Source organism: Tauraco erythrolophus, chromosome 9 (assembly GCF_009769465.1).
Source record: "Tauraco erythrolophus isolate bTauEry1 chromosome 9, bTauEry1.pri, whole genome shotgun sequence".
In the NCBI taxonomy this organism is placed as follows: domain Eukaryota; kingdom Metazoa; phylum Chordata; class Aves; order Musophagiformes; family Musophagidae; genus Tauraco; species Tauraco erythrolophus.
Genome location: NC_141473.1, coordinates 34,352,163 through 34,378,541, shown reverse-complemented (window position 1 = coordinate 34,378,541; position 26,379 = coordinate 34,352,163). Strand labels below are relative to the sequence as shown.

Genomic DNA, 26,379 nt, shown 5'->3' with positions numbered 1-26,379 from the left:
CGTTTTCACTAAAAAGTATTTAAAATACTCTTCTTCATACGGACAGCTCTCTTCAGAAGTTCTGTTCTCACCTTGAGTTCAAAACCAGGGAAACTTGTGACATTAGCATAACGTGGTGGGAGATGAATTTATGTAACAAAATAAACGACATTTCAATTTCAGGAAGTTTCAATAACAATATTTCAAAGCAATAAAACACCAAAGACCATAAACCAGGAACCTTAACAACTTTAAAACATTAAAATATTTTCAGAAGATTTTTTTTCCAAGGTAAAACTAACGATTCCTCAGGAACTCCGTCAGTGTCCGAAGCAGGACGCCCAAAGGACGCTCTCCCTAACTCACCGGCCCGAGCAAGGGAGAAAGCGCGGAGGGGAATCCCTGCGGCGCTGCTGCTCCTGACCGCCCGCCAGGGCAGGGCCCGAGTGCCACCCCCGGCCCACGCCGCGCTTCGCCCCCCGCACCCGGCGCCCGCCGCCGGCTCCGCTCCGCGGCCGCGGGAGCGCGCCCGCTGCAGCGCGTGCAGGCAACGCCCCCTGCTGGCCGCGCGCCCAGCTGCCCGCAGCCGCCGGGAGCGCGCACCGGGCAGCGCCGCCTCGGAGAACCGCTTCGGGACAGTTTTTCTTTTCTTTTTTTTTTTTTCTTTTCTTTTTTTTTTTTTTTTCCCCCCTTTCCTCCTTTTGCCTGAGTCAGCCTTGCAAACTTTTTTTCGTTATCACCAAAAAAAACCCAAAACGGGGATGAAACGCAACAAAACCCCCTGGCTTTTCACTTCATGGGAAACAAGTACGAAATCGTAATGAATAAAACATCCTATTTCTCAAATATTCCATTAAACGTGTAATCCAATCCAGCCTTTTACGCTTGAAAGCCTGACTTGCAGTCAACATGCTTTCTAGGGCACAGAGTTCTGTAACTCGACAATTAGTACGGGCTACGATTTTGAAACATAGATGTTAAACCGGTTTCTTCTGAGGTCATTTATTTGGTTAGGTTGCTTTTGAGTTCGAAATATTTCTCCAACGTCTGACAAAATATGGAAACACTCTCAGATGAAAGCTCACGTGCATTCCAAAAAAATTTCTGCCGAAATCAAAAGGAACTCTGCTCGGAACACCGTAAAAGTGCAAACTCTTCATTTAACCAATTTTAATATGGTGGAAATAAAGAAGCGTAAGATATTAAATTCATTTTAAAGCTTAGGAAGCAATTTTAAATGAAATAATAGACGTATTATGAATGAATAGCTACAGTGAAAAGTCTGTAATTACACATTAATTAAATTCTCTCCTTATTATATCGGCAATACCTCAAAATGATGCCTTCTCTCTTTCTAGCAAAATTTCCTGGAAAAAGACATGGGTGTAAAGCAGAAACTGTCAAATATTTCACAACTGAAAAAAGAAGGAGAAAAAACCTACAGTGCAAGAAAAGGATTTCTATTCAGAAATAAACTGAACTTCAACATGTTTTAATTACGCACCCTTCTGTTTATAATCTACTACTTAAGTCTAAACTAAGTAACAACACTGGCAGAACACAGTAAGTTTGAGGAACTGCGATGAACTATTTCTAGGTAAATGTTAACAGAACCATTTTCCTTTATACAAAAATAATTACGTTCAGGCAGGGAGCCAGTCTTCTGTGTGCGCCATCCCCTACTGCCCAATTTCTGTAAAATTCCACATCGCCTTTTCTTATCGGGCTATTTAGGACTTTCTAATTTTTCTGTTCTCAAACTATGAGCTGCTTCTTGTATTTGCAGCTTTTCATTTATCTCTGCCTGTAAAGAAAATCAGAAGAAAAAAGTGGTTATGATGGAGCTATCTTAGGCTGCACATTGTCTTTGCGGTTTTGACACGCTGTAGTGCAGCAAGACAGACATTATCCTACACACCTTCCTGTTTTGCAGACATAGCGATGTTTCAGCCTGTACTTATGTGATAACACTTTATCATATTACCACGCACAATTCCGACGTATGGTACGGCTGCCGTGAACAGGAAGTGATCTGGGACAACCATTTCTCATGTAACCTTGTCTTGGGAGATAGGCTAATTTGCCTGTTTTCTCAGACAGCCTTTACCAATAAACACCAAATCAGAAAAATTGCTTTGGGATTTGGTTGTTGCCACTGTTTTCCTTTGCTGCAGATGTTTGTTCTCTAGTGTAATACATTTTATTGAAACATTGTCGGAATTAGAAAGCATTACTGAAAATGAACAATAAAAAAACATATTTCTGTGATGTTCCTTGTCTTTCTTAATTACAAACACAATTATGAATGTGTATCTCATTCTGGAAATCCAAGCTGCTGCAGACATTGAGCGTTCGATTTACCATGTAACATTTGTGGGGAAGGTACAAGGGTTGTGACACATTTTAGTGAAATCTTTGGCAGTAATAATGCGTAGCAATCTTTAATTCTATAGCATTTGTCAATGTGGGATCACTGGAAAAAAGGCCACAAATACTAGGGGTTATGAGGAATTTATGTATATTTCTCAATATCAACATTCATCATGGCAAAAATAAATGAGAAATGGAAGAAGCAGAATGACAGTCTATCCAAAAGTCGCAAAGTTTTGTTGAAACAACTGGAACAGGCTCAAAGGTCCTTTACAGACTCTAAATAAACTACCCCAAAACTTAATTCTTAATCGACTTCATGTAATTTTGATAAAGTGAATGGATTTGGCCTAGAAAAGCTTGTAGTAACTTGCCATTTTAAGAACTTTTTGGCTTGCCAGTCCTAGAAATCCCTGTTAGCAGCTCTATTGCAACCTGTCAATGCATAACCACAACTAAAATGTTTTCAAAGCTCTCAGCAGCTCAGATGAGCACCAAAAAGCTGGAATTCCTATCTAAACTTTATATCTTTAGAGATGGCCTTCACCATATTCAATCCATCCTCAAGCATCAACAAATATGTCCCTACCCCTTTACATTGCATGTATATATAGCTGCTTTGCAGTGGAAGACTGATCCTCCAGTCTAATCCTCTTCCAGCCACCCCAGCTGCCTTTTCTTGTCCAGTTTTTATATCCCTCTACCTCCGATTCTGTCTTCAGTGAAAATCAGCTGCCACCACACTCACTATGGCTGCTGTTGTGATCACTGAGTGTCAGTGCTGTGATTTCAGTCTAAAAGTTATTTTCTAGACTGAACTAGAGCAACAGATGCCTCGTGTCTCCTGGAGACGTAATGCAGATTGTGAAACCACAGTTCACATAAAGACAAAATGGCATGAGTTTGATCATGTACCAGGTAAAAATCTAACGATAAAATTACCTCAGAGGCCAAAAAACTGAGAAATCAAGTGATACATTGGTGGAGAACTTTTAAAAACTAAAATGAAACTATTTTCTGCATATATGAGTTGCAAAAGAAAAAAAAAATAAAAAGGCATTTTTCTAGTCTGTGCGGTTTTTGTAAACAAATAAACCTCTTAGCACTGATGCTAATGAAATCAGGGTCGAGTGAAAACCAGGCATTTCATTTTTTCTGTAGGTAGGGACAGGAATAAGATGACATAGGTGAGATTCTCTCCTGTTTCTAAAGACATGTTGAAATGGAATACGAAATCAAATAAGGCAGAGTTAATGACGGCATCATTATTCCAATTTAAATTCCCCATTCATACATAATACACGTAAAGCAATTTATCAATATCATACTATTTTCAGAAAATATTAGATATTTAATAAACTGCTGCTTGGTCAACAGTGTCCGATGTGCTGCATCACAAGTTTAAAGTGCCTAATGCCACCCGGTTGTTGCAAACAAGACCAAATTCCCCCAGTTCCTGGGTGAAACTGAGTTCTAGCTAGTTTGCTTTCAGTAATTCCATATGCTTGAGGAAGCAGTTTGTGAAATAACAATGATCTACTCTGCTGGCTTTCCACATGCTTCGATTTTTAGACCTCCCTGTAGAGAAGCAGATCACCCTACAACAAATTTAAGTCCACTGACAATAGCTTTCTTCCCTTTCACCAACCTCATAGAAAGAACTCCCAGACTCCTCAGAGCCCGCAGATGACATACTGAAATCCGATCTGTTCCATTAAGACAGCTTTTGTATAGTTATACACCTACCAAAAGAAGTCTAGAATTGGCATAAACGTGTTATTTCTTACACTGATTAAAGGACGTGTAACATAGAGGCATCTAACAATTTACATTAAGCACACGTTGCATATGCTCCACCAGACCAGATGATCCTGAACCCCTGAAAGTGAATTCTATCTCCGACATCACTCAGAGCAGGATTTGGCCCACGTTTCTTAACACAAAGTAATGCTGAAAATATATGTTGTTATATTACTGAATATTTTTTATCTTATCACATGTAAGGTGACTAAACTAGGCGTTATTTATAGAGGCTAATCCACGTTTTTTTACAGCATATGGATGGGCTTTTTGCCAGCTTTAGCACGAATACAGTTTATGTTCATTAAGACTGAGCTAGCTAATTAACCACAGACAGAATTAGTGAATAACTTTCTAGTAATAGTACCTCAAGATTGCCAATAGTTTCATTTGGGATTTCACCCACTGCAGACTTCTGATCTTCAGCAGTGATACCAGCCACAGCATCTGCCTCGAAGGACTCTACTTCTGGACAGGGCTCTTCCAGGTAACCCTCTTGATCAGACCCCTAGCAGTAATGAATCACAAGAAACATGTGAGTTCGAACATCCTCCTGCTCTCTACAAGACCAAACAGTGTCAGCCCAAAGACATGCAATAATACACAAAGCCTGCTTTTGAGAACTCCTGCTCCGACGAGAACATCAGGGTCTCTCTTCTACTGCCCAGGCCAGGCAGATTCTCAGGTTATGAAGTCACATGAGGCGAAAGTCCAGAGGTACTGTCTCAAGTGTCCTCTGTTGACTGATTAATGCACTAAAAGCAACTTCATTCAATCTTAGAAGGGAACACGTGATATTCTGGGGAATAAACATCATTAGTGACTGGGCTTCAATGAGAACAAATGAGGTAGGAGACTCATAGACAGATAGCTTTCAGAAAAAGAAAATGAACAAAACTCTATATCTTAGATTCTGTCTCTGCAGCTGCTGGTGACATTATGAATGAGGAATCAATATCTGAAGGTATGCTTTCTTCCAGCAGAGCAGGGAAGGGGGGATCTGCAGGTTGGGCAAGTTCAATCGCATACTGGCAATATTTTAAATTTAAAAAAAAAAAAGAAGAAAAAATTGTAGTTCAGGTTTAATTATTGCTCAGAGGTTTATTGCAGATTTTTTTAAAAAGGAAATGAAATGGCTGGCAAACAACAAAAAACACCACCTTTTTTTGTTAGTATCCAGGTGCTCAGGACTGGAAAGCATACTGAAAATTATTATAGATCAACTTTAATTTCTCGTTGCATCTCAAGGGGCTCTCTTTATAATACTTGGAAAGAACAGATGATTTTCATAATTTCATAATGCTACAGCTTCTTACTCATGTGGATAATTAAGTTTAGAAAACACAGAGCTTGGGTAACATGCAGTCTTCCTGATGTAAATTTGTCACTCTGAACAGGGATCTCGTTGCATTTTGGAATTAAAGAGCCCAGCTGATCGCTCAGGTATCCTTTCAAAGGAGTCAGCTGGAGTAACGTAGGGACACTGCATCAAATAAGGTCGTAAGAAAAATATTTTAATATGTGACTATAATCTAAGCATTGCTGACGGCCCAAGTTTTGCTGCGTCATCAGCTTGCTCCCATCTCTCCTTCCTGTGAATATGGGAACCACGCTGGTATTCTGCTGGCATGTGAACTGCAGCTCCAGGAATGCTTCGACAAGGAAATGGCTTTTACCCCCCCAGGGTAGCTGGATGCAGCACTTAGTCCTTACTGGGGCTCTCGTCAATGATGCAGAAAGCAGTCCTGCAATTCTAAAGGGCCAAGGTTTTGTGCTGTGTTTTTTTTTTTAAAAAATGGATGACAATATACATGACTAATAGGGTGATAAAAGGCATTTTTGATTGAGCAAGGAACAGAGTACAATCCGAAAATGGTATGTTTGGGGCCTCTATAACAGGAAGTGCAGCTCCCATAATTAATTTCCTCATAACTTTGAAATTATAGCTAGGCTGATATTTGGTTTATTGAGTCATTTGCTACAGTTAAACATACTGAAAATATTAAAGGTTCTATACATTTGCAAAAGTGATAGCAAAAATTGAAAATCAACAGTAAGATCCACCCATTGTACTTTATTGCATCAAAAATCTCATTTACAGTCCTAAAAGCTTTTCAGAAGTTACGTTTGGACTCTGTCATCATCTTCAAGATTTCCTGTCATGTGTGAGCTCGCTAAAAAAGGTAGATAGTATTAGTCCATGTTTATAAGAACCCAAAAGATTGGCAGAAAGATTTCCAGAATTTAAGTGAGGAGAAAAACAGATTTTATAAAAGCATTTTCCTGTATCACTTGTGACTCAAATTTTACAGCACTGTGCTAGTGCCTAGAGACTCACAAAAGGAATAGTCAGAAAGTGTAGTTTTTGCATCAAAATGAAAAAGCCTTAAGTTAACTATTCTTTCTGAAATGAGAAGCAGCTTTGTTTTCAAATTCTGTTTTTTACTTTTTAAACTAGAGCTCCTTTGATTTAGCAAATATTTCCATTTTCTCCGATTTCTTACCTTATATTTTCTTAGTAAAAAATATCAGCTGAATTGGATGAGAATTCACAATTACTTTCTGCTTCTTTAAAATAACATCTTTTGGTTAGTTAGTTAACTATTCACTCAAAATATTTTCTTTATTTAGACTAAATCATTACTCCACTTATTCCCCCCAGTCCAAATTTCAAAAAACAAAAGAATGTAAAAAAAAAACTAGACCAAGTTTTTAAAATCAATTCCTGGCTGATCAAATACATTTTTGTAGTATGGATAAGATTTTCAGAGGTTCTGTTTTAGAATAATATTTTTACTTCACTGCGTCCTTTTAAAGAGAGCTATTCTTTACTCATCTGTTCCGTGTCTAATAATAACCCTGGGATCATTAAGAAATAACTAAATTACAGCAGAACTAGTCTCTTTAATGAGCCATAATAGTCTCAACATTCAGCCAAAAGTTTTTTTAAAAGACTGTGAAACTTCAATGTAGAATATGAAGTATTTTGTTTAGTAATAAGTTTATGAGCAGTACTACAGTTTACGGCCAAAATATAGTGACCTAAAAATGCCATTCTGCATTGCTCCTTCCTATACATTGTGTCCTTAACAAGTCCAGAGGAAAATTAGAACGAATGAATTGTGGTGAGAGCCCGAAGCCAACAAACGTATTTAAATGAATCCTTCTGATGCAATACTTTCCTTTAAAAAACACAATTAAGTCTTTGTATTTCCTCTGAACAAAACCTCATGTTTAATAGCACCAATGGCTCTGTAGTAAAATCTATTTAAAAATAGAGGAGACACAGTAAGTTTTACATAGTTACAGTGGCTTCAGAAAACGTTGCTAGTTTCTGAAGTCTGAGTAAATTTATGGTGAATTACTCCCACTGACCTACATTAAAAAATTCATCTTTTTTTTTTTAATTCCTGAAGATTTGTCATTATGTGAGCATTATTCACTATGACAAAGATGTATTACTCAAAGTGTCCTCTTGAATCAATATAACTATCGAAATGTGAGAAACAGTTTGGCAAGATGATAATGCCTTAAAATTAATTGGCAACATTCTCCTGCACATTGCAGTCCAATGGGTCCATGAGAATTCAAACACAAAGAAATCCTAAGGCAGTTGCACAAATGAAGAGAGCGTATCAGTGTCAGCTGCAGATAAAAGGATGCTCTGAAAGAGACTGGAGGGAGCATAAGTTAAATGGAATATTTTTACTAATTCCTAGGCGTGGTGGAGTGCCAAAAGGCCACTTGAATATGGACAAGTTCGAGCAGGCTAGAGGCTGCTCTAACATTCAGTGGAGGTTAATGTGGGAAATATCATTCAGCGTCACCTTTACTTTCCCACCTCAGTTGTGTTGAGTCTCAGCGTAGTTGCAGCTGAGGATTTCAGCTGTGTTCAGACATTGCTCTCAATGTACAACCCCATGCCGCAATTTTTCTTTGGAATTCTTTCTAGTAAAAGTGTGCATAAGGAGAGGTAAGTATAAAAAGTCTCGTGTTGCTCTGTACATAAACCCACACACTTTTCTTTTTGTTGACAGCTAGCAAATCACCTTTTTACAAATGGAGGCAGAGCAAAGACAATAAAATAGTATACAAGAAAATTTCTAAAACAGAATAATGGCAGGAAAGAAGACTGGTAAAGTGTTCTAATAAACGAGTTCCACAGATGTGGTAGTTATTATAAAATTAGCTTTGTGCAACTTACGAATATACCGTTACGTTTTCCCCCAGATACTATCTGTTACTTAAATTAATCTTGCTTAAGTTACTATTATTGCAGATTTTATCCACACTGTATTTTATTATTTAAGTTTCTGTGGCATAAAACAAGCCCTGGCCGATAACATTACTTTTAATAATATATGTAAGAGGTTTTGGTATTATACAAATGGCTGCTGGGTGTATCTTAATAGTCATGGCGCAGAACGTCTGCTCTCAAAATATTATGTAGATTAAAACCAGCTATTTACTTACACTCTAATTCAAGTCATTGGAAAGGTTTGCAGTATTTATGTATGTGGTATGAAGGGAAACAATCTACTAGGAGAATAAATATCAGAGTTTGGAAATTAGCAAAGCTAAGGTCAAGGTCAGTTTGGATTTACTAACATACTTGCTGAAAATTAGAATTTATAGTTTATGCTTACTTATTTCATAAATGAGAAAAGAGAGAGGGTGGTGTGTTTGGCTCTTGATGATTTGGCTCTATGATATAAGGCTTTTGTATCACAGAAACATTTTAGAACCATCTTTTCAGTAATATTATCTGAAATTCTGTACTCCTCTCCACAGAGTCTTAACATAAATTCTCTGTAGCTAATCTTACCATAAATAGGAAAATAATTATTTATAAGGATTGGAAAAAATATCACATGTTCAGCATGGACCATTTCTAAAACCTTATAACATCTTGCAAAGCCTTGCAATGGCCTTTCAATGGATACAGATTTGACTCTCTATGAATGACATGTATTTAAAGAAGGGTGTTCGCTGTGTGTTATTCTGTATATTCATATCATCTGTGTCATTTCTAATTGTACACCATGGGACCTTATGACTACCAGAGACCTGCAGAGACTTCTTTCTTGCATATGATCATATGTGAGATTTGCTATGAACCAAAATATTTAATACAGGATTTGCATTCATTTGCCTTTCATGCTGAGCATGCCCAGCTGCACACCTACAAACGTGCTAAATTCCTGTTGCTGGAATAAAAGGTGTTTACAAGATATGGTTTGTCAGCTGCCTGTATTTCATGTGGTTGAACTTGAATGAATAGAGATGCACTGTCTCACACTGACTCAAACCAGCCTACCTTTGGTTTTATTTTCCCCCTATTTAACCTGCCAGCGTATGCAAAAACAACAAATCCACCCTATTTGCCTTCTGAGACATCGCCCACCAGCATTCTCACAGGTAAGGAGGTTTCTGGGAGGCTGCCGATAGCTCTACAAATACTTTCGCCATCCTATTTTGCAGCAACGCTGTACACAAGGTTCAAAGGACCGAAGGATGTCATGAAGCACTCAAAAACTTCATCCGGATATATGATCTGTGCAGTGTGACTAAGATGGCAGAGCTTCCTTCCGAACGCCTTCATGGCACACATTTGCATTAATATTTAAAGTAGAATTAAGATCAATGAGGGACTAAACTTGGCCTCTGAAGTATGTTCCTGAGTTGCTAGTGATGCACATGGAAATTCCGTGTGCATGTTCCTGGGCAGGAGTTTTCAAACTGCTATTCCATAAATGAGACAAAAGTTCAGTAAGTCAAAGGCATACTTTCTGCTCTTTTTCCTGCATTTCAGAATTCAAGTTAATATGTTTTAAAGAGAGTTTTCTATGTTTCTGAGCTGAGATGGGAATCAACTTTGTTGACAATATATCAGTAATTAATCTAGTCCAAAATAGCTATCTGAAGCAATTTGGTGCCTGCATTGACAAAACAGGATCTACTCCTCCCCCCAGGAAGCTGTAAATCAGTCAGTGACATCTGGCCTCAAGGACATCAGAGTCATCTGAAATGTGGTAATTTATATTAATGAACATCAATATTAATTTTTAAATAAAAAGAATTTGCTACTGCCATTATGTTTACATACAGAATATTATTTATAGCTTGCATTTCTCCTTTCCTACATTTTGCCCATAAATTATTGTAAGGAAACACACTGTCACAGTTATAAATATTTTTCCTTGGAGTTAAAGCTTTTACATATCCTCTTACTGTTTTCAGTAACTATATGAGGGCAACAACCAGGATTTTCTTGCTACTCCAGGAACTGCTGCCAATTTTAATGCTCAACTGAGTAGAAAAGGGTGCTTCTACAAAAATAACCAAAGCTTTCCTCTCTAGAGATATTTTAGTGCAGAATGCCCTTAATACCTAAATTCTGTAAGAATATCCTAACATACCAGAGGAAAAAAATACTGATTTTACTTGGCTGCAGTCATCTACTTCTGTTTTTTACCAAGCTTCGAATTACTACTGCCAATTAGCAGATTATTTAGAAAGACAAAATAAGAGACATCCAAAAGAAAAATCCCCGATTGGCTTTCATGCTGAGGACACATCACTAAATGATTCACCTTGGAATGGTCACTCTAAATTCACATTGTGTTTAGCATTGCCAAATCTCCTAGAGTTACGGGATTACAAGAGAATCTCAGCTTTCATTTAAAAATAAAGTTAGTGTCTAGCTTTTATTGTTGCAGGGGAAAGATTGAAAACATAAATCTTGAAGACTCAAAAACTAGACTGCAAGCAAAAGGAACCAAACAATTATTTTTAAGCAAGTCTCATGATTTTTTGGGATCTGTCTCACCATTGTAAATGCTTGAGGTTAACAAAACCCTTTCAAAAACAATGCATACAGATTCTGAGAAGGGGTGAAGGATTTGGTTTTTTAAGTACTTGAAAGTGCAACTCTTGCATGTCAGGACTCTTCAAAGTGCCAGTCCTCCCTTTCCACTTCAAGGGCATCCATCAAACAAGCAAAGAGCAGGCAGCTTCTGTTCTGGCTGTACAGTTATACTCAACATGGATCTAAAGCCAGTAAAAAAGCCCATAAGAACTTTTCTCACAGTAACCACCTAGCTGGATGCACAAATATTAAAAAAAAAGGTAAGGCTTCTTTTTATTAGTCATGTGATCACATTAGAAAACCATAAAAGTAGGTTCTGTTGAACCCAATGCACACCAGGCAGTCTATTTCGGTGGCATACACCTTATTGGACCAGAGCTTCATTTAATCAGGAAAGCTCTGATATGAATGCAGATAACATTATGATAAAAACATGAACGCATACTTGCCCAGGTGCGTTTTGGTACCTCTTTCTGGGAGGAGGCTTCATACATTTTATACAGACTTGCTGCAGTCTCATACTCTCAGAAAATCAATTTGCATGAGAGCATGTGTCTCTGGCAGCAAAATGACCTGTAAGAATTAAATTGCTTTGAGGGATGGTATTCATCACAGCTGCTTTAGGGGCTTTGTCACCCCCATAAACCCTTCCGTGCAGTAAGCGCAAAGAAGACTGCATCTCCCGAGAGTCAGTCAGAGCAACTAAGATAAATTAAGAACCTAACAATTGCTTTGACTATACAGGGAACCTAGGTCCTCACTCAGGCTCCCTGGTTTGCCTGGTGCTGGGAAATAGGAAATATTCCCTTTTTTATTCAAAGGACCACTGTAGAAACTCAGTGGGGATTAACAGCACCACAGGTTCCCCTTCAGCCCTGAGCGCACACAGTAAACGTCAGATGGCTGTTGGCACTGTCCTGGGCTGTTTTTCCCAGGTGTTACATCTGAGATGCAGCAATGTCTCACCAACTATTACTGTTCCACAGGGCTTTAGGTCAGCTCTACAACTGCCAAAAAAATGCTAAGGTAGACATGCCTATCTCCAGTTTGTGTGTCTATCTCTGGCACGTCTCATGCTCCGTACACACTGGTTAGGGTAGGCGTGTGTCTGGGGACCTGCGTGTTACCCCACCAGATTTCTCTTAGTTCAGTAAGCCCAGTCTTGAGGCTTTATTGAAATGTTAGTACAATGAATGGGAAAGAAAGGCACCATAAAGATTCCCCTCAAAACTAGGAAAACTTTACAAGAAACTTTTGAAACAAAAAGGGTTCAAGAAGTGATGGGGAGCTCCCGCTGAGAAAGTCTGACAGCAGAAAAATAATCTTCTGCTGTTTATACAGTAATGTGTAATCACTGCCTCAAGTTGGACTGAGGTCCCACCTCCTGCCTTTGTTGGCTGCCACTCTTGAACAGCCTTCCCTTCCTATCCATTTCCTCTGAAACCAGCATTTTCTCCATGCAAGACTGGTCATGGACAAGCCCCTCACACAACTGCCCTGTACTCTGTACATTCCCACAGCACCAATTGACAAAGGAACAAGTTCTCTCTAAACTCCTCTCAGTCATCAGGTGCATTAGATGTGAATCGGCTTGTCTATATTGATTCACCCCTGGCTGATGCTACAGAAGAAAAAGCTACCCTAACATTTAAAAGGTTGCATTAAAAAAAAAACACAAACCAAAACCAACAACAACCTAAAGAATATTGATTCTGAGCTAAGAGGAAAAAAAATTGCTCACACAATTTAAAAACTACAATATAGATTTTTTAAAATATGCTACATTAGAAAACTCTTCAGGATATATGGTCACATAAAAACAGAGAGCTTGTGTTCTTTGTTATTAGACCTAAACATAAAGTCTTTGCCTGAGTGTGTAAGTTTCTGTTAAAACAACAATTTGTCCTGTGGACTGTAAATTCAATTACTGTTTTTATTGGAATCACATTTTGCTTTGGAAACAATCACGCAGAAAAACAACCAGTAACTTAGACATCTTAAAAACATCTCAAAAAACAGGCATGGCTCTGAGAACAAATCAGTTATGGTAATTCTTCCACCATGAACTGTAATGTTTTTTAAATCCATTTCCATATTTTTAATTAACACCTAGTTCAAAAAAAAGAACTCTTACTGTAGGTCATTTTAATCACAAATGGGAAAACAAATTTACTTTATCAGAAAATTGACTTGACACTATTTTAGGGACTTATTTTTCATGTTTTTATTATCAAAATTAAGTTATTAACATACATTTTCCAATTTGGGAATGCAGAAGTAAGCCAATTTTTCTCTCCAATTTCAGAATTACAGTTTTCAGTCACCTCTCTATGTGAAACTAGTCTATTTTAGCACCAGAATATTTGATCAGTACACACAAAAACCCACAGAAGTCTAAGATACCCGTACTTCTCCACAATTGCGTTCCTATATAACGTGAATCTGCAGTAACCTCACCACAGCCTGTTAGTCAAAAGAAACCAACCACTTCCCTATATCACACTTGAATTTCATATCCCATTGTAAACGGGCTCTCCTTATTACAGTACATGTTCATAAATCTGTTTATACTGGATCTCAACTTGAATGCTGGGGTTAGTTTTAACTCTATTGTGTAATACTGTCATTCACGTCAAATAAAAATACAGTTGTGGATAGAGGCAGGGATAGTCTGGTGAACCAAGAGTTAAACAAAGCTTTGTTCCAGCATAGCTTGGCTTGGTGGGTGATTCGAAATCTAATAAATTTCCTCTTGGTAAACTGCCAAAGTCAACCACACCTTGGATGATGCAAGGTTGTTTTTGAGAAGGTAACATCTCCTTACAGATTATCTCCTCCCATTTCGACTTGGAAGGTTTCAGAGAAGAAGAGTCATTTCCATTTCTGTTGGGGCATGAAATGGTTTCTGGTGAAAATGCGCATAAATCTCATTCTGCTTTGACTTGTTAGGAAGCTCATGACAAATCGTATAATCAAATGTGGATATTTCAAAATTTGTTTAAACAAAGAATGAGAAGAAACAAGCATTTCTACTGAGTAATTTCTCCCCAGATAAAAAACCCCAACAAACCAACACTCAACTCCTTGTCCCTTATAAACTCTAAGTTAACATCATCTTTTAGAAAATTACGATACACACAAGTAACAAAAACAGACAAAAATCTGACATTTGTTCAAAGAAGGTTTCCATGATGGTACAGAATTTCAACACAAGTCAGGGTTGAGAGCAAATGCTTCAAACTGGGAAGTGAAAATCTTGAGTCGGCTATAGAATAAGTGAGCACGAAGGCTACTGGGTTGAATTGTACACTACAGGCTTTCCTCTCCTCCCCCTGTGTTTTGTCTTTTTGAGAAACTGTTCTACAAGAATAGGCAAAGACAATGTGATCACAAAGTTTGTGCACAGTTTGCCTGATGAGATAAAGACAATGTGTCTGTGATGGTCAGCTTTGGATGGGAAAAAAAATGAAGCAATGATGTCAAAAGGATTCATCTGTTTATTCCTTTTAGCAGCCCCTTTTCCCTGGCAGCTTTCCTAAGCAGCAACATCATAACTACCTAGAGGGAGCAAATGCCAAACAGCGGCACCTTCTCTTAAGAATGCACAGCTATACCCAGAAACATGACATTGCCTACTCTGAAGCAACTGTCTTTCGATCCAACCCTCAGAAGAAAACATCTATCAGGAACATCAAATGTGTCTGGATTGCCAAGCAGAGAAGTTGAAGACAGGGTAGAAAAATCACTAATGGTTGGAAAGCTCAGCTGGCAATAGAGGAAAAGGTGGAGTGGATGGCATACAGGAACTAAATGGGTCCTGTGGAAGGAAAGGCTTATTCAGCAGCTCACGGAAAAGTGTGGGTCAATGCGCAGAGGAAGAGAGCAGGAGTGATGGGAAGTAGCTAACAACAGTGCTGAAAGTCTCACACACGGAGGAGAGGCAGCGAGGCTGAACAGACCCATCTCCACCACCCCAGCAGCAAAGTGCAATGCTGAACTGTGACACTTACTGTTCTGGTCTCAAACACCCCTTTGGCCTCAACAGCCAAGCACGCCAGACTGCACGGAGCACTTGAACGTGTAGCGTGGCTTCAGCAGTATCTCTTGTCACTAAACCAAGACTTTTAACTTACTTTTCTAATAGATTCATAACCCGAAGATCATATCAAAGACGACACTCTGAAGGTGGGCCATATGCACTTATCTACGTCAGGCTATTTCCCCTCCGATTATCCCTTGCTCCATGTAGACAAAATGTCGCACATCCTCTGTCCTCCTGTCAGGAGATTCTTTATTTTGATTTTACCATTTGGCACAATGTGAAGCAACTCTCACCACTGCCACTGGGTTTGTGTTTCTGTGTTGACCAGAAATACTCACCTTCTCCAGCTGACACAATCCAAATATATATATATACACACACACGTATGTATCTGTAATTGCTAATTGTTGTTTAAGGCTAGAAGGACTAAAAAAAATCCAACATAAAAAATGGGTTTTAAAGAAAGAATCGATACCATGAGCTGAAAAGAGAAAAGACCCTACTAGAGACCCTAAAGAGAAAAGACCTTACGAAATATAATAGACAAATTTTCAGTATAGTCCCTCTGCACACACTATCTTCACAATTATACGACTGACTGGTTTAAGTGTTCTTTGCAGGTGTTCACTATATCATGTATACACCCTAATAAATCACACTGGATGCACAGCTCTGTGTGCAAGAAATAGAGCTGAGAGATACACTTTTGAAAAATTTGGGCCCAAAACCAGAGACAGGCTATTTCTCTGTGACAACAAGTAACTTAACAGATATATTTGACTCTCAATGGTAAATTAGCCTCAAAGCAATATCCTCCATCAAAGAAAATTCCTAACGTGCTCTTATAATACAAGCGGTAGCTAATGTGAGCACTTTGATTTTTTTTTTTTTACAGGCTTAAAAATTATTAAAATTGTGAACTTTAAATAATTATATTTCAACCAGTGTTTTACTAGTTCTATCCCTACCTTCTCTGATTTTAATTTTCTCACTTGTCAGCATCTCTTGGCAGTGAGAACAAGAAAGATCTCAAATCTTTGCTGATTGCTTTCCACGTAATCTGATTTCTATAAATTAGAAGTTGCTGATGGGGAAGCAGACAGCAATACCCTTTGATCAAGATACACATCTTGATCTCTTTTATCATTTTTTAAAAAAACAATAATATTACAACAAAAAAAATCATCATACAAGCTTTCCGATCAAAGTGTGTCACTGTCTGCTTCCCAGTCAACATACTGCCAGTAAATTGGCAAGGTGCCCAGAAAGAGCAGGCAGCAGCTGGTGGGTTTGATTACCATCTGTATATCCACTAACGTATAAAATATCATGTCTCCATCTAGTGGGCAACTGCATTTAACAGGAAATTTGAACATGGTTTGCAGCCTACTTCCGTGGATGGCAGAAGGAGCTTCACTGGACTTCCCTTCAGCAGAACTGGGCTCTGAAACTGTATCACGTTGGCAATCTACTGACAGCAAGAAAGGCATTGAAGCCCCACTGGTGGTTCCATGGCCGTGCTGGCACTTGGCCTTGAAATCAGGTTTTCTCCAGAAGTGTTCATAGAATATCTGTGTCTGTGCTCTCCCAACAAACCAGCTTTTTCTAATACTCTGCAGCACACTGCAAGTCTTAATGGCCAAAATTTGAAAATGTAGAAGAGGTAACAGGAAAAGGAAGGTGAAAGCAAGGATGCCATTAATGTTCAGAGCTCCTGAAATAAACAATAAGGAATGAGTTGAATATGTTAAGACAAAATCTTCCTTTAAGAAGAATTAAACTACAGTGTATTAAAGCATTACTCCCCTGACTACTCGATGGCAGGACATGCAAAGTATTACGTTAAATTTCTCATGCTGTTTTGGATAACATCCTTGACTGAACAGCAACAGGAGTAGCATGTCCTCGATGGCAGGACATGCAAAGTATTACATTAACTTTCTCATGCTGTTTCGGATAACATTCTTGACTGAATAGCAACAGGAGTAGCACAGGATATGCAAATTTATTTTCCAGAAAAGTGCCATGAAAACAGCCCTTTAGACACAGAATCCACATGGCCACTCAAATAAAGGAGAAACTGAGGCACAAGCCAGCACTCTGACAGCTCTCTCAACAGACACAAGGACTAGAGCAAATAGTTAGTAAATGACAAATTCTACCACTTTCATTATACCACCCTCCCTTTCATCGATTAGCATCCTTTTTGACAACAACTCCACTAGCAATGTACTGACTGGACATATCTTATGCACAGTCGCCTAGTGTGAAAACTGCATCCTAATGAAGAACTATCAGTACAGCAAAATGAAATAAAGAACAACAACAAGATCATACTATTGATTTTTTCCATCCGCCTATGGACTAGACCTAAATTCCCTTAGCTTGAGAAATATGTTGAGATAACTCTCTAACATAGCGTGATTAGGTTTCATTTAGTGACTTCTCTGGATGCATGATAGGTCCTAAAATAGCTCTTCTTTTTTTTGATTATCTTCTAATAAAGTTGTTTAAGATGCATTTTGATTTTACACGCCTAAGCTGGTTACAGTAAAGCATTTTCTACTTTTATCATATACTCCATTGCATTAGAAGTAAGTTTATTACTCTACAAATAATTCATTCAAAGGAACTTCAGTTTAACAGCATCTAATAGACACAATCACTTAAGGTAGCATGCTGGCAAATTTTGGCTTTAAATCAGAAGCTGATCTGTCTATATATATATATATAAAAATCAACTTATCAGAAGAAAGCATCATTTTAAAGAAACTCAGGTATGAGCACTTAAAAATGAAGTCAATACACACCAAGAACTTTTGTGCTAATTTATTATATTGCTTGTTTGTGCAGGAAGGGGAAGAGATTTGTTTCAATCTAATCTAATGCCCTTTATTTCAACAGAAACTACAAGAATTAGAAATGAATGTTGTTCCCTCACCAATTTGCTGTGATAGAAGCTTTATTTTTCAGGTCAGCACTCTCTGTTTTTGATTGCTCAATGGGAGCACCACAATGGCTAAAAAAAGACAACTCTGAAATGTTAGGAAACAGAAACTGCTGACTACCTGGTGAAGGAATAATGATTTATAATATATGAATTGGGGCAATAATTGGATCGCAGGCTGTACTCAAAAAAGCCTTAATTCACAGATCTGACATCAGAAAGTCATAATCCATCGATCTAGCATCAGAATGATGGATTATGACTTTTTAAGAACATGTAGACATGTCAGCTTCACGAGCATTCCGGGAATCGTAGTCCAAATTGTTTTACTGAGGTCATTTGAACAATTTCAGCTTTTTCCAATAAAGCTGAGGCACTAATATTTTGAAATGTAAAAGTTCTGTTGGATCCATTTTTTTCTTTCAAATCCTAAAAATCGTCCAAATATCATAGGTTGCCATAACTTGTGATTGAATAGGTTTGTTTTTTTTTTTTAAATTACTTCAAGTTTGTGTCATTTTCTAACAGATGAAAAAAAAATTAAGTTCTAATTAATTTTTATGTCAAAAAAGTTTTGTATTCAAATTTGGAGGTGGAAAAACCGAGGTGCGTAGTGAGGGATTAATTACCATGTTTTCCTTCAGAAAGAGCACTGACACATAACTATACATGTTTCCCCCTGGACTAATGCAAAATATCTAATTTTTTACCTCTGATTCCTTCCTTTTTTTGACCCTGATTAGGTTTTAAACTGCCACTTCCAAAAATAAAGTTATGATGTGAATTTAGATGGAATCTTTTATGAAAAGAAAGAATAGTCTTGCAATGCATGAATACCTAGAGGTTGAAATGCATTTTTCATAAAGAAGCTTTTGTCATATTAACTCAAAAAGACATCTAGCCTCTTCAGTGAAATATTCGGAACTTTGCTTTCCTCATAAAAAACCAACATGGGCTAAGGTTATTGAATGAAATATTCAGGAAAGTTCCAGAGATCCTTTCATTGAGCATCACATACTTATTTACAAGTAAACCATAATTTCATTCATAAAATTATATTAGAAAATCTTCCAGTGGCATTTCCCAGTTACAACTAAGTGAAGCCACCTATAAATTAACAACTGCTACATTAAATTAATTTAACGGCTCAGACAGGTAAGACTTCTTTAAAAAATATTTTCTGCTCCAGACAAGTGTTGAGAACAAAAAGAAAATCCCACATTAAATATAAAATATGACTAAATATTTTCAACGCATACACACATTAAACCCATAAAAAAATATGTGACTAAAATATCTTCCAAAGGTATAAAAACTTAAAGTAGACAAGTAACAAGGGCTAAAGGGAAAAAGAAACAAACCAAATCAAGCTGGGGTTGCATATCTCTATTTTACCAGCAGACTCCTTTGTATCTCCCCTTGTCTAGAAGGCTGAGTTTCTCCTTCTTTGGTCTTTCTCACCTTATTTCCCTTCTTACTCATAAAATATTTTTAAGAGAGCTTATTAATAAAGTAACTACTTACATAAAGCTTCCCCCCCCCCCGCCCCCTTTTGTATATGTTCGTAACTAAAGCCACTATGGAAAGAAGAAGTTGTCATCGGGCTCTTTTACAATGGTTGAAATAATTTATTCCACTAAAAACCATGCGCATTGAACAAAGGCATCCTGGGTCCAGTCTCAGCCCACATTTCAAAACAAATCATGACAACAAGACGACTAAAGGAAGAGATAAGGCAGCTGTGGAACAGTACCCTTTAAAATCTCAATGGTTCATAGAACAAAAGGGAAAAATAATGCACTTTTTACAACAGTAGACAAAAGTAATTTACTTCGTTTTGACAACTAAATATGAAATGGTTAATAAAAATTGCTGCCATGTTACCCGCACTTTTCCTTCTCAACACACCTAATCATCTTAGAGGTCTCACATAAAGGGATCGCATCACTGAAAAGAAACTACTTCTTTAAAAAAGCCTTAAACAACAATAATACCGCACAACTGATCAAAAGATAGAGTACCTCATTTGATTAACTTCACTGGAGAATTAACATTGGCAGGCTGTAATTACTCACTTGGAAGGCAGTCATGAGGACACCATGGCCAACAGTTTTCTGCTTGTGATTTATATGCTTGAGGTAATGACAAGTGGTCAGGATATCAGTTTTGCATCTCGTTTCAAAGAGCCTGTTGTGCAGTGCCCTAGCAGTGTCCAACCAGATTTGCTATTACTTCATCATCAACCATCTTCTCCTTGAATTTTCCTTGGATGCTTTCCGACCTGGTATTTACCCAGCTCAACTCAATTAAGCTTATGACATCAAATGAGACCAAGTAGGGTGGCTACAGTCTTTCTAATCTTTCCAGACTGAAGAATGAATACAGCCCTTAGGACTGTACCCAGGGGAAGACAGGAGCCTGGTAACTTGGGTATCTCCTGATGCCTTCTCTTTTTTGGACCTATGCATTAGTCCTACCTCTTTTCTTGTTATTGAACTGGTTGTATCCTTTTCCTTGTCTCCACTGACACCACTAACACATTTCATGTATATTATGAAGCAGCAGTCAGACGTTAACTTTCTGTCTTTAATGATGTGTGCTTGAACCAATGACCTTGAAGTGAAAGGCTCTGTAGATCTTTAGCACTCCCTCGATACTCCAGGCCCCTTTATTCATCTAGTTTATAAGCAAAACCTGTGTGCAAAAGGAACGCTTACTCACAATTACTATTATGATCGTTCTGCTGTGGCAGTACATTGCACTGAAAAAGTATGAATTATAAAGTGCATGGGTTAGTAAAATTTAAATCAAGCAAATGTTTAATATTAAGCCATTTCATCTTTTTCCAAAGTTCGGCAAATTTATTACAAAGCATTGAAATTGCACTTCAAGCCCTAAGGCTTGCAGTGTTGGAGCCTGCCTGATTAATGTAATTAAAAGAATAGCATAACTCAAAATTTATTAAAAATTAAATATACGTGGCCTTATTGTTTACTTCCAACTGATAGCATGATTTCTAGCTAAAAATTTGCACTGCTCAATACCTGACAAGTTGTTAAAGCACATCCCCTTTCTCCTGCTGTGCATATGATTAAAAGAGCAGAGGTTAAACACAGCAATAAAAAAAATGCGGAATTCTATTTTTGGTCACAGTGGTGCTTAGTTGTCCCTTCTCATTTTTACTATAAGCAGGTGCTGCTGAAAGGGTGGAAAGTCTCAAGGCAGGAGGGCATAAAGCTGGACAAGGATGGGAAAATTCTTTGGACAGAATCTTCCTCCCTTCCACAGCCACTTGGTGTCTTGTATTGCATTTTTCTTTCTCAGCCAAGACACAGCTTGCAGGAGGAGCCAAGCTATACGAGGTGGATTACCAGGCATACAGAGCTTGTGAGGCCTGATCCAGCATAATGTTCAAAGGGTGCAAAGCTGGCGAGTTGACGTGGCACAACAACACTCTTATACAGTGCTTGTGAGACGCTTGCAAGCGAATGGCCAGCAAATGCTGGTGAGCATACTGAGGGATCCCAGAGGTCTAAGAGGCAGGTTTTATGTGATGAAAATCTTATTTTCCTCACTCTGAAACCACAGTAAAAAAGCTTACCTTTTCTGCAAACATTGCCTGCACATCTCCATTTTCTTCTGCAACAATTCTGCGTTTTCCTTCAGCCAGTAAACTGATCAGCAGCCCCTCCCAGTACATGAGGTGGAAAACGAATGAAAAAATCAAAACAAGTTGGCGAATGTACCTATATATACATATTTCATGTTAGCACAGTTATGCTTTAGAAATTATGGCAACAGCAATAGAATTCTGTTGCTGTGATCATGGATAATCAAAGCGAGTGGGAAAAAAAGCCAGTGCTGAAATATTTTCAAAGGTATGAAAGTCTTTACTGTTGTGTAATTTAAATTTACTTGCCATTACTTGAAATTTCTTTTTGACTGTGTGATTAGAATGCAAATGTTCTCAAAGTATATTAACAAATATAATTCCTGTTATATTGCAGAAATACTGCAGTAAGCTTTTCTTAATGCTGAAAACTAACTAGATTCCTTAATTTACTACAGAAAATGCAAAGCAAAATTAATTAAAATGTTTTGAATATGAAGTCTTATTTGGGAATGATCTGTACAATGAACTACTACAGCACTTCCTACTCTACTTATATATCCACACACATCAGAAAGCTATAGCAGTATTTTATACTACTGTAAATATGCGATGTTCACATTTTTGCAAGAATATTTTTGAATGTAATAATTCCCAGTTTGAGGCCAGATTTTGCCACCATTACCTACCATGGTAATGTAGTGTCTATCTAGTAGATCCCCTGAAATTACTTGGGGTTCAATGGATTGAGTATACCTGAATTGGATGATATATCATAACTGGACACTCAAAATCTGTACCTGACAGCAGTAAAAGAAGCACAGACATTAAGAGTCTTTTCATGGGTTATCCCATAACGAATTTGTCAAAAAATCTCCATCTAAACAATTTCTTTAATTTTGAAATACAAGATGTCATTGATGAGTAGAAATCACTGTTTTCTGAAGATAGAGTTCGACAGACTATTAGCGTCACATTGAAGCTTTTATGCAGCTCAAGAAAATTGGGTCTTAACAGGGAAGGAGTCGACAGAGTCAATTTGTCCCCCAGGTCAAAACAAAGCTGCAACACCCTGCTGCGTCACCACCGTCTATTGTAGCATTGGGTGAGTTTAGTGTACTTTTAATGGGAACCTTTACTTATTCCTTCTGCCATACTGATCTTACTGGACTTGACACACAGAATCCTGTAAGTGGCACAAATGAATAAAAATGGCCTTTTACATAGCTGAATTCCACGGAGCAGCATTTAGTTTGTTAACAGTCATGCTACCTTTTCTTTATTCTTCATCCATTCTTCTCCAATTGATTTGGCAGAAAGAGAAAAGGGAAAATGTAAATTAAAAAATCAAATTCTGTACTTCTGCATAGGTTGGCATTATTGACACCTATCTGATTATGCAATTAATTTTGCTTCTAAAATTGGTGCTACATTAGCAGCTAAGTGCTAAGGAAGAAAACAGGCTGTTGTTTTAATTGTGTTTATTCACTACAAAGTGGAACAAGGACAATTCATGTTAGTCCACAAAGTGGTAAATGTATTAAAATGGAAATTGAGCACTGAAAAACTTTAGTTTCTAATTCCCGATTCCCAGAGCAACTTACAGTCCCCTGTTTAATATACCATGTCCTGTTGGCTGTTTAATGTAGTCTTTAAACTTTCCTGTTTCCTAAATAAGCTCCCTTACCGCAGATTTCTATATTTTATTCTAATGCATATGGTTTGCTGCTTATTAGTTTGTGTAATGTTCTCACTTAAAAAAAAAAAAAAAGAAGAAAAAAAAATAAATAATCCACAAGGCAAGTTCTCATTTTATCTTGCACTCGTCAAATATTAAGATTCTCCTAGTCTGTCAGACTTTAAAGCTTGTCTAATGTCTGTCATTTGTATCCAAAATTAATAAAGTCTATCCATGCTGTATGATTTTTTCAGTTGCTCTGATTCTGATTATACACAATAATTTGTAATTTAAATTCACAAAAAACGTGTCAATGTAGCAATGTGTTTGAGTTGTCAGTTTTAAAGGCTTGGCCTTTATGACTCTGATACTAAAGCCCTGTTCTTTCCGCTCATTACAAAGTTCCAGTAATGCTTGGACTAACCAATTACTTCTGGTAATTTGATCATGTACCCTCTTTCTTTTATTATTTACCCACTGAACTGAGGATTGATCAGAACAAAGAGAGACAATTAAATACACTGCAATAAAAATAGTATGAATAACAAGAGTAGGAACTGAAGTCAAACCAGCAGTAGTTAGGAAACACAGAGATAAGACTTAAATCCTGTCTAACTTCTATTATGTTTTGCTGTGCCAGAGTTGCAAAGAAAAGGATATTATTTTTACATTCAGCAATTCAGAGAGCTATATTTGCAAGTGCAGCAGGGAGGGAGAGACAAAAGATAAAATCTGTCATGGCAAAATAAGTAACGTTTGACTACTTACTTCCATATTGACAATTTCTTGATTTCTTAAACAAAATGTGATTATTAAACAGAAATGAATGGTTCAGTACTGAGTTACATACCAGCATGCACGCATCTATCAATAGACTCAAGAGGTCATTCTCAAAATGGACAGAAACATAATGGTGTTTTTAGAAAACCCACTGGAAGGCACCACAAAAAAAAAAGTAAAAGAAAAAATAAATAGTAAAAAAAAAAGTCAGTAATGTAACCTCTAGCTATCAGTTTCTTTTAATCTAGGCCTGCAGGGACAACAGTAATGCTAAAAATTGAAAATAGTCTCTCACAACAAGCCTAAGCGAGAGTAACACTTTTAAATACTTCATTTTAAATACAATCATTACAGGTAATTTAACAGTTCTCCAAATGTAAATCTTTAACTACATCCTAACTCCTGATGAATACGAAAAGCTGGCAAAGTATCCTCCTTAGAACTAAAGAAAATCATTAAGAATCCTAAATGTATAACTGACAGAGATGAAAATGATAAACGGGTGTCATGAATACAAAATGAATGCTAAGAAAAACTCTGAGAGAATGTTAGGCAGATACTCAAAGTAGAATAAGCTCTAAGGAACATCTCGATCATGCCTCCGCTTTATTAAACAAGAGTAATACATGAGGTCTACGCACATTGTCAATGGCTGCAATGTATTGCAAATCCATTCACAACACACAACATTCGGTGAATCTAAAGATCTAGACCTGAATTCCAGTCAGGTAGTGCCTGAAACTTGACCACAGCCTTGATCAATCCAAAATTCAAGACTTCTCAAGCACGGGATGTTTTCACAACTCTGAGACCGTATTTGGATGCCCTTGCGATAAATGAAGCACACAACATTCATCTTTTATCACTGAGAATCTATGCCATTTCCTTAGACTATATTCACAAGCCTAATTTGATATGCACAGTCGAGATAAACTACAGAGCAACAGCACGGAAGGTATTGTTCCTTAAGTAGTGTTATTTGAATAGAACAAAGAGACAACAAAACTTTTAGCAAGCACATGAATTCTAACACTAAGAAAAGAGAATAACACATGTATTAGCATATAATTCACGCAAAATATTCTGTGCTGTGAGAACAGTAACAATATTTTCTGCAATGTGTTTTTACAGTATTGTTGGATTCTTGGAGAACCAACCGAAAGATCAGAAGGACCATCATCATAAAAATTAGACAGCACAATGTTAATGTAATTCAGCTGCGAGCATCCATGTTCGTTTGGGTTTTATCCTGGACACACAACCAATAGCAGTGTAACTCTGCAGAGCCTACAGAGGCTTTGCAATGGGAGACAGAGACAAAATTGGAGGGCGAAATCAGTCTGGGTCAAAAAAAAAGGCAAATAAAGTTCATACAAATATTCACCACTTTAGCATCTTGAGGCCAAAGATTCTGCCCACTCTTATAAGTAAGAAAAAGTAAACATTTGATATGAACAATTAAGTATTCCTCCTCAGCTCTTTTAAGTTGGTGGAGAAGCAGCTCAGGATGACTTCACTACCAGATTTCCAACAGCGCAATGGGAAGCCAAATCATAAAATACTTCAGATAATAGTCTTACATCATGAAACACTCTAGAAGGCTCCAGTTGCCATCTTTTCAAGCCCACCCTGAGGAGATACAGTATAGTCTACCTATTCAGTGTTGTTTTTCTGAGTGCAATAGCTGGAAACACACAACGAAGTCTTCACTTGCAGAGGCAACGCAGTGGATTGGAGAGACTCACAAAGCACGAGGTTAGTTAAGGCTGATAAAAGTTACAGACAGGAACCTGTTTCCCAAAACAGAAGAACAAGAGACAGTGAAGATCAGCAGGCTGGAGCTGGTGGGAGTTGGCCATCAGCCCACACTGAAGAAGGGGATTGGAAGAACAAAATTTTCCCCCTCTACTCTGTTGCTTGTGATCTGTAAATGACTCCTGCTTCAGGATCAAATGGTGAAAGAAACAGTATAGGAACTTGGTCATGGACCATCTGCATAGTTGCACATGGGATCCCTCAGCTTGTTCTCCCTAGGTGCTCACCGGGTACAGGGAAAGGAGGACGTGAAGAGCACACTAAGCCCAAGTATACAGCTTGCCTTCCAGTACCATTTCGCAGCTTCTTCCCATATTTCTGGTGCCTCACAATATTATTGCAGTGTATTTGGACTCTGACGAAAGAATCAAGCATTATGCTTTGGATAAAGTCCATCCCTTTGCCATTTAAGCCCTAATAAAAATATTTTGAATAATTACACTGAATCTAAATGGTGTTGAAGTCTTTCAAAAGTCTAGCAAGCTACAAA

The 26,379-nt window shown here is 37.7% G+C and overlaps 1 protein-coding gene across 1 annotated transcript in view; it reads right to left on the bottom strand.

Moving 5' to 3' along the window:
- Positions 1–1,705: 1,705 nt before the first annotated feature.
- Positions 1,706–26,379, bottom strand: part of CABCOCO1 (ciliary associated calcium binding coiled-coil 1) — a 61,378-nt gene continuing 36,704 nt past the window's right edge. Inside the window, 5 exon segments of the mRNA XM_086616853.1 lie at positions 1,706–1,783; positions 4,517–4,657; positions 5,043–5,177; positions 9,807–9,888; positions 23,769–23,776. Coding sequence (XP_086472979.1) covers positions 1,706–1,783; positions 4,517–4,657; positions 5,043–5,177; positions 9,807–9,888; positions 23,769–23,776 — 444 coding nt within the window.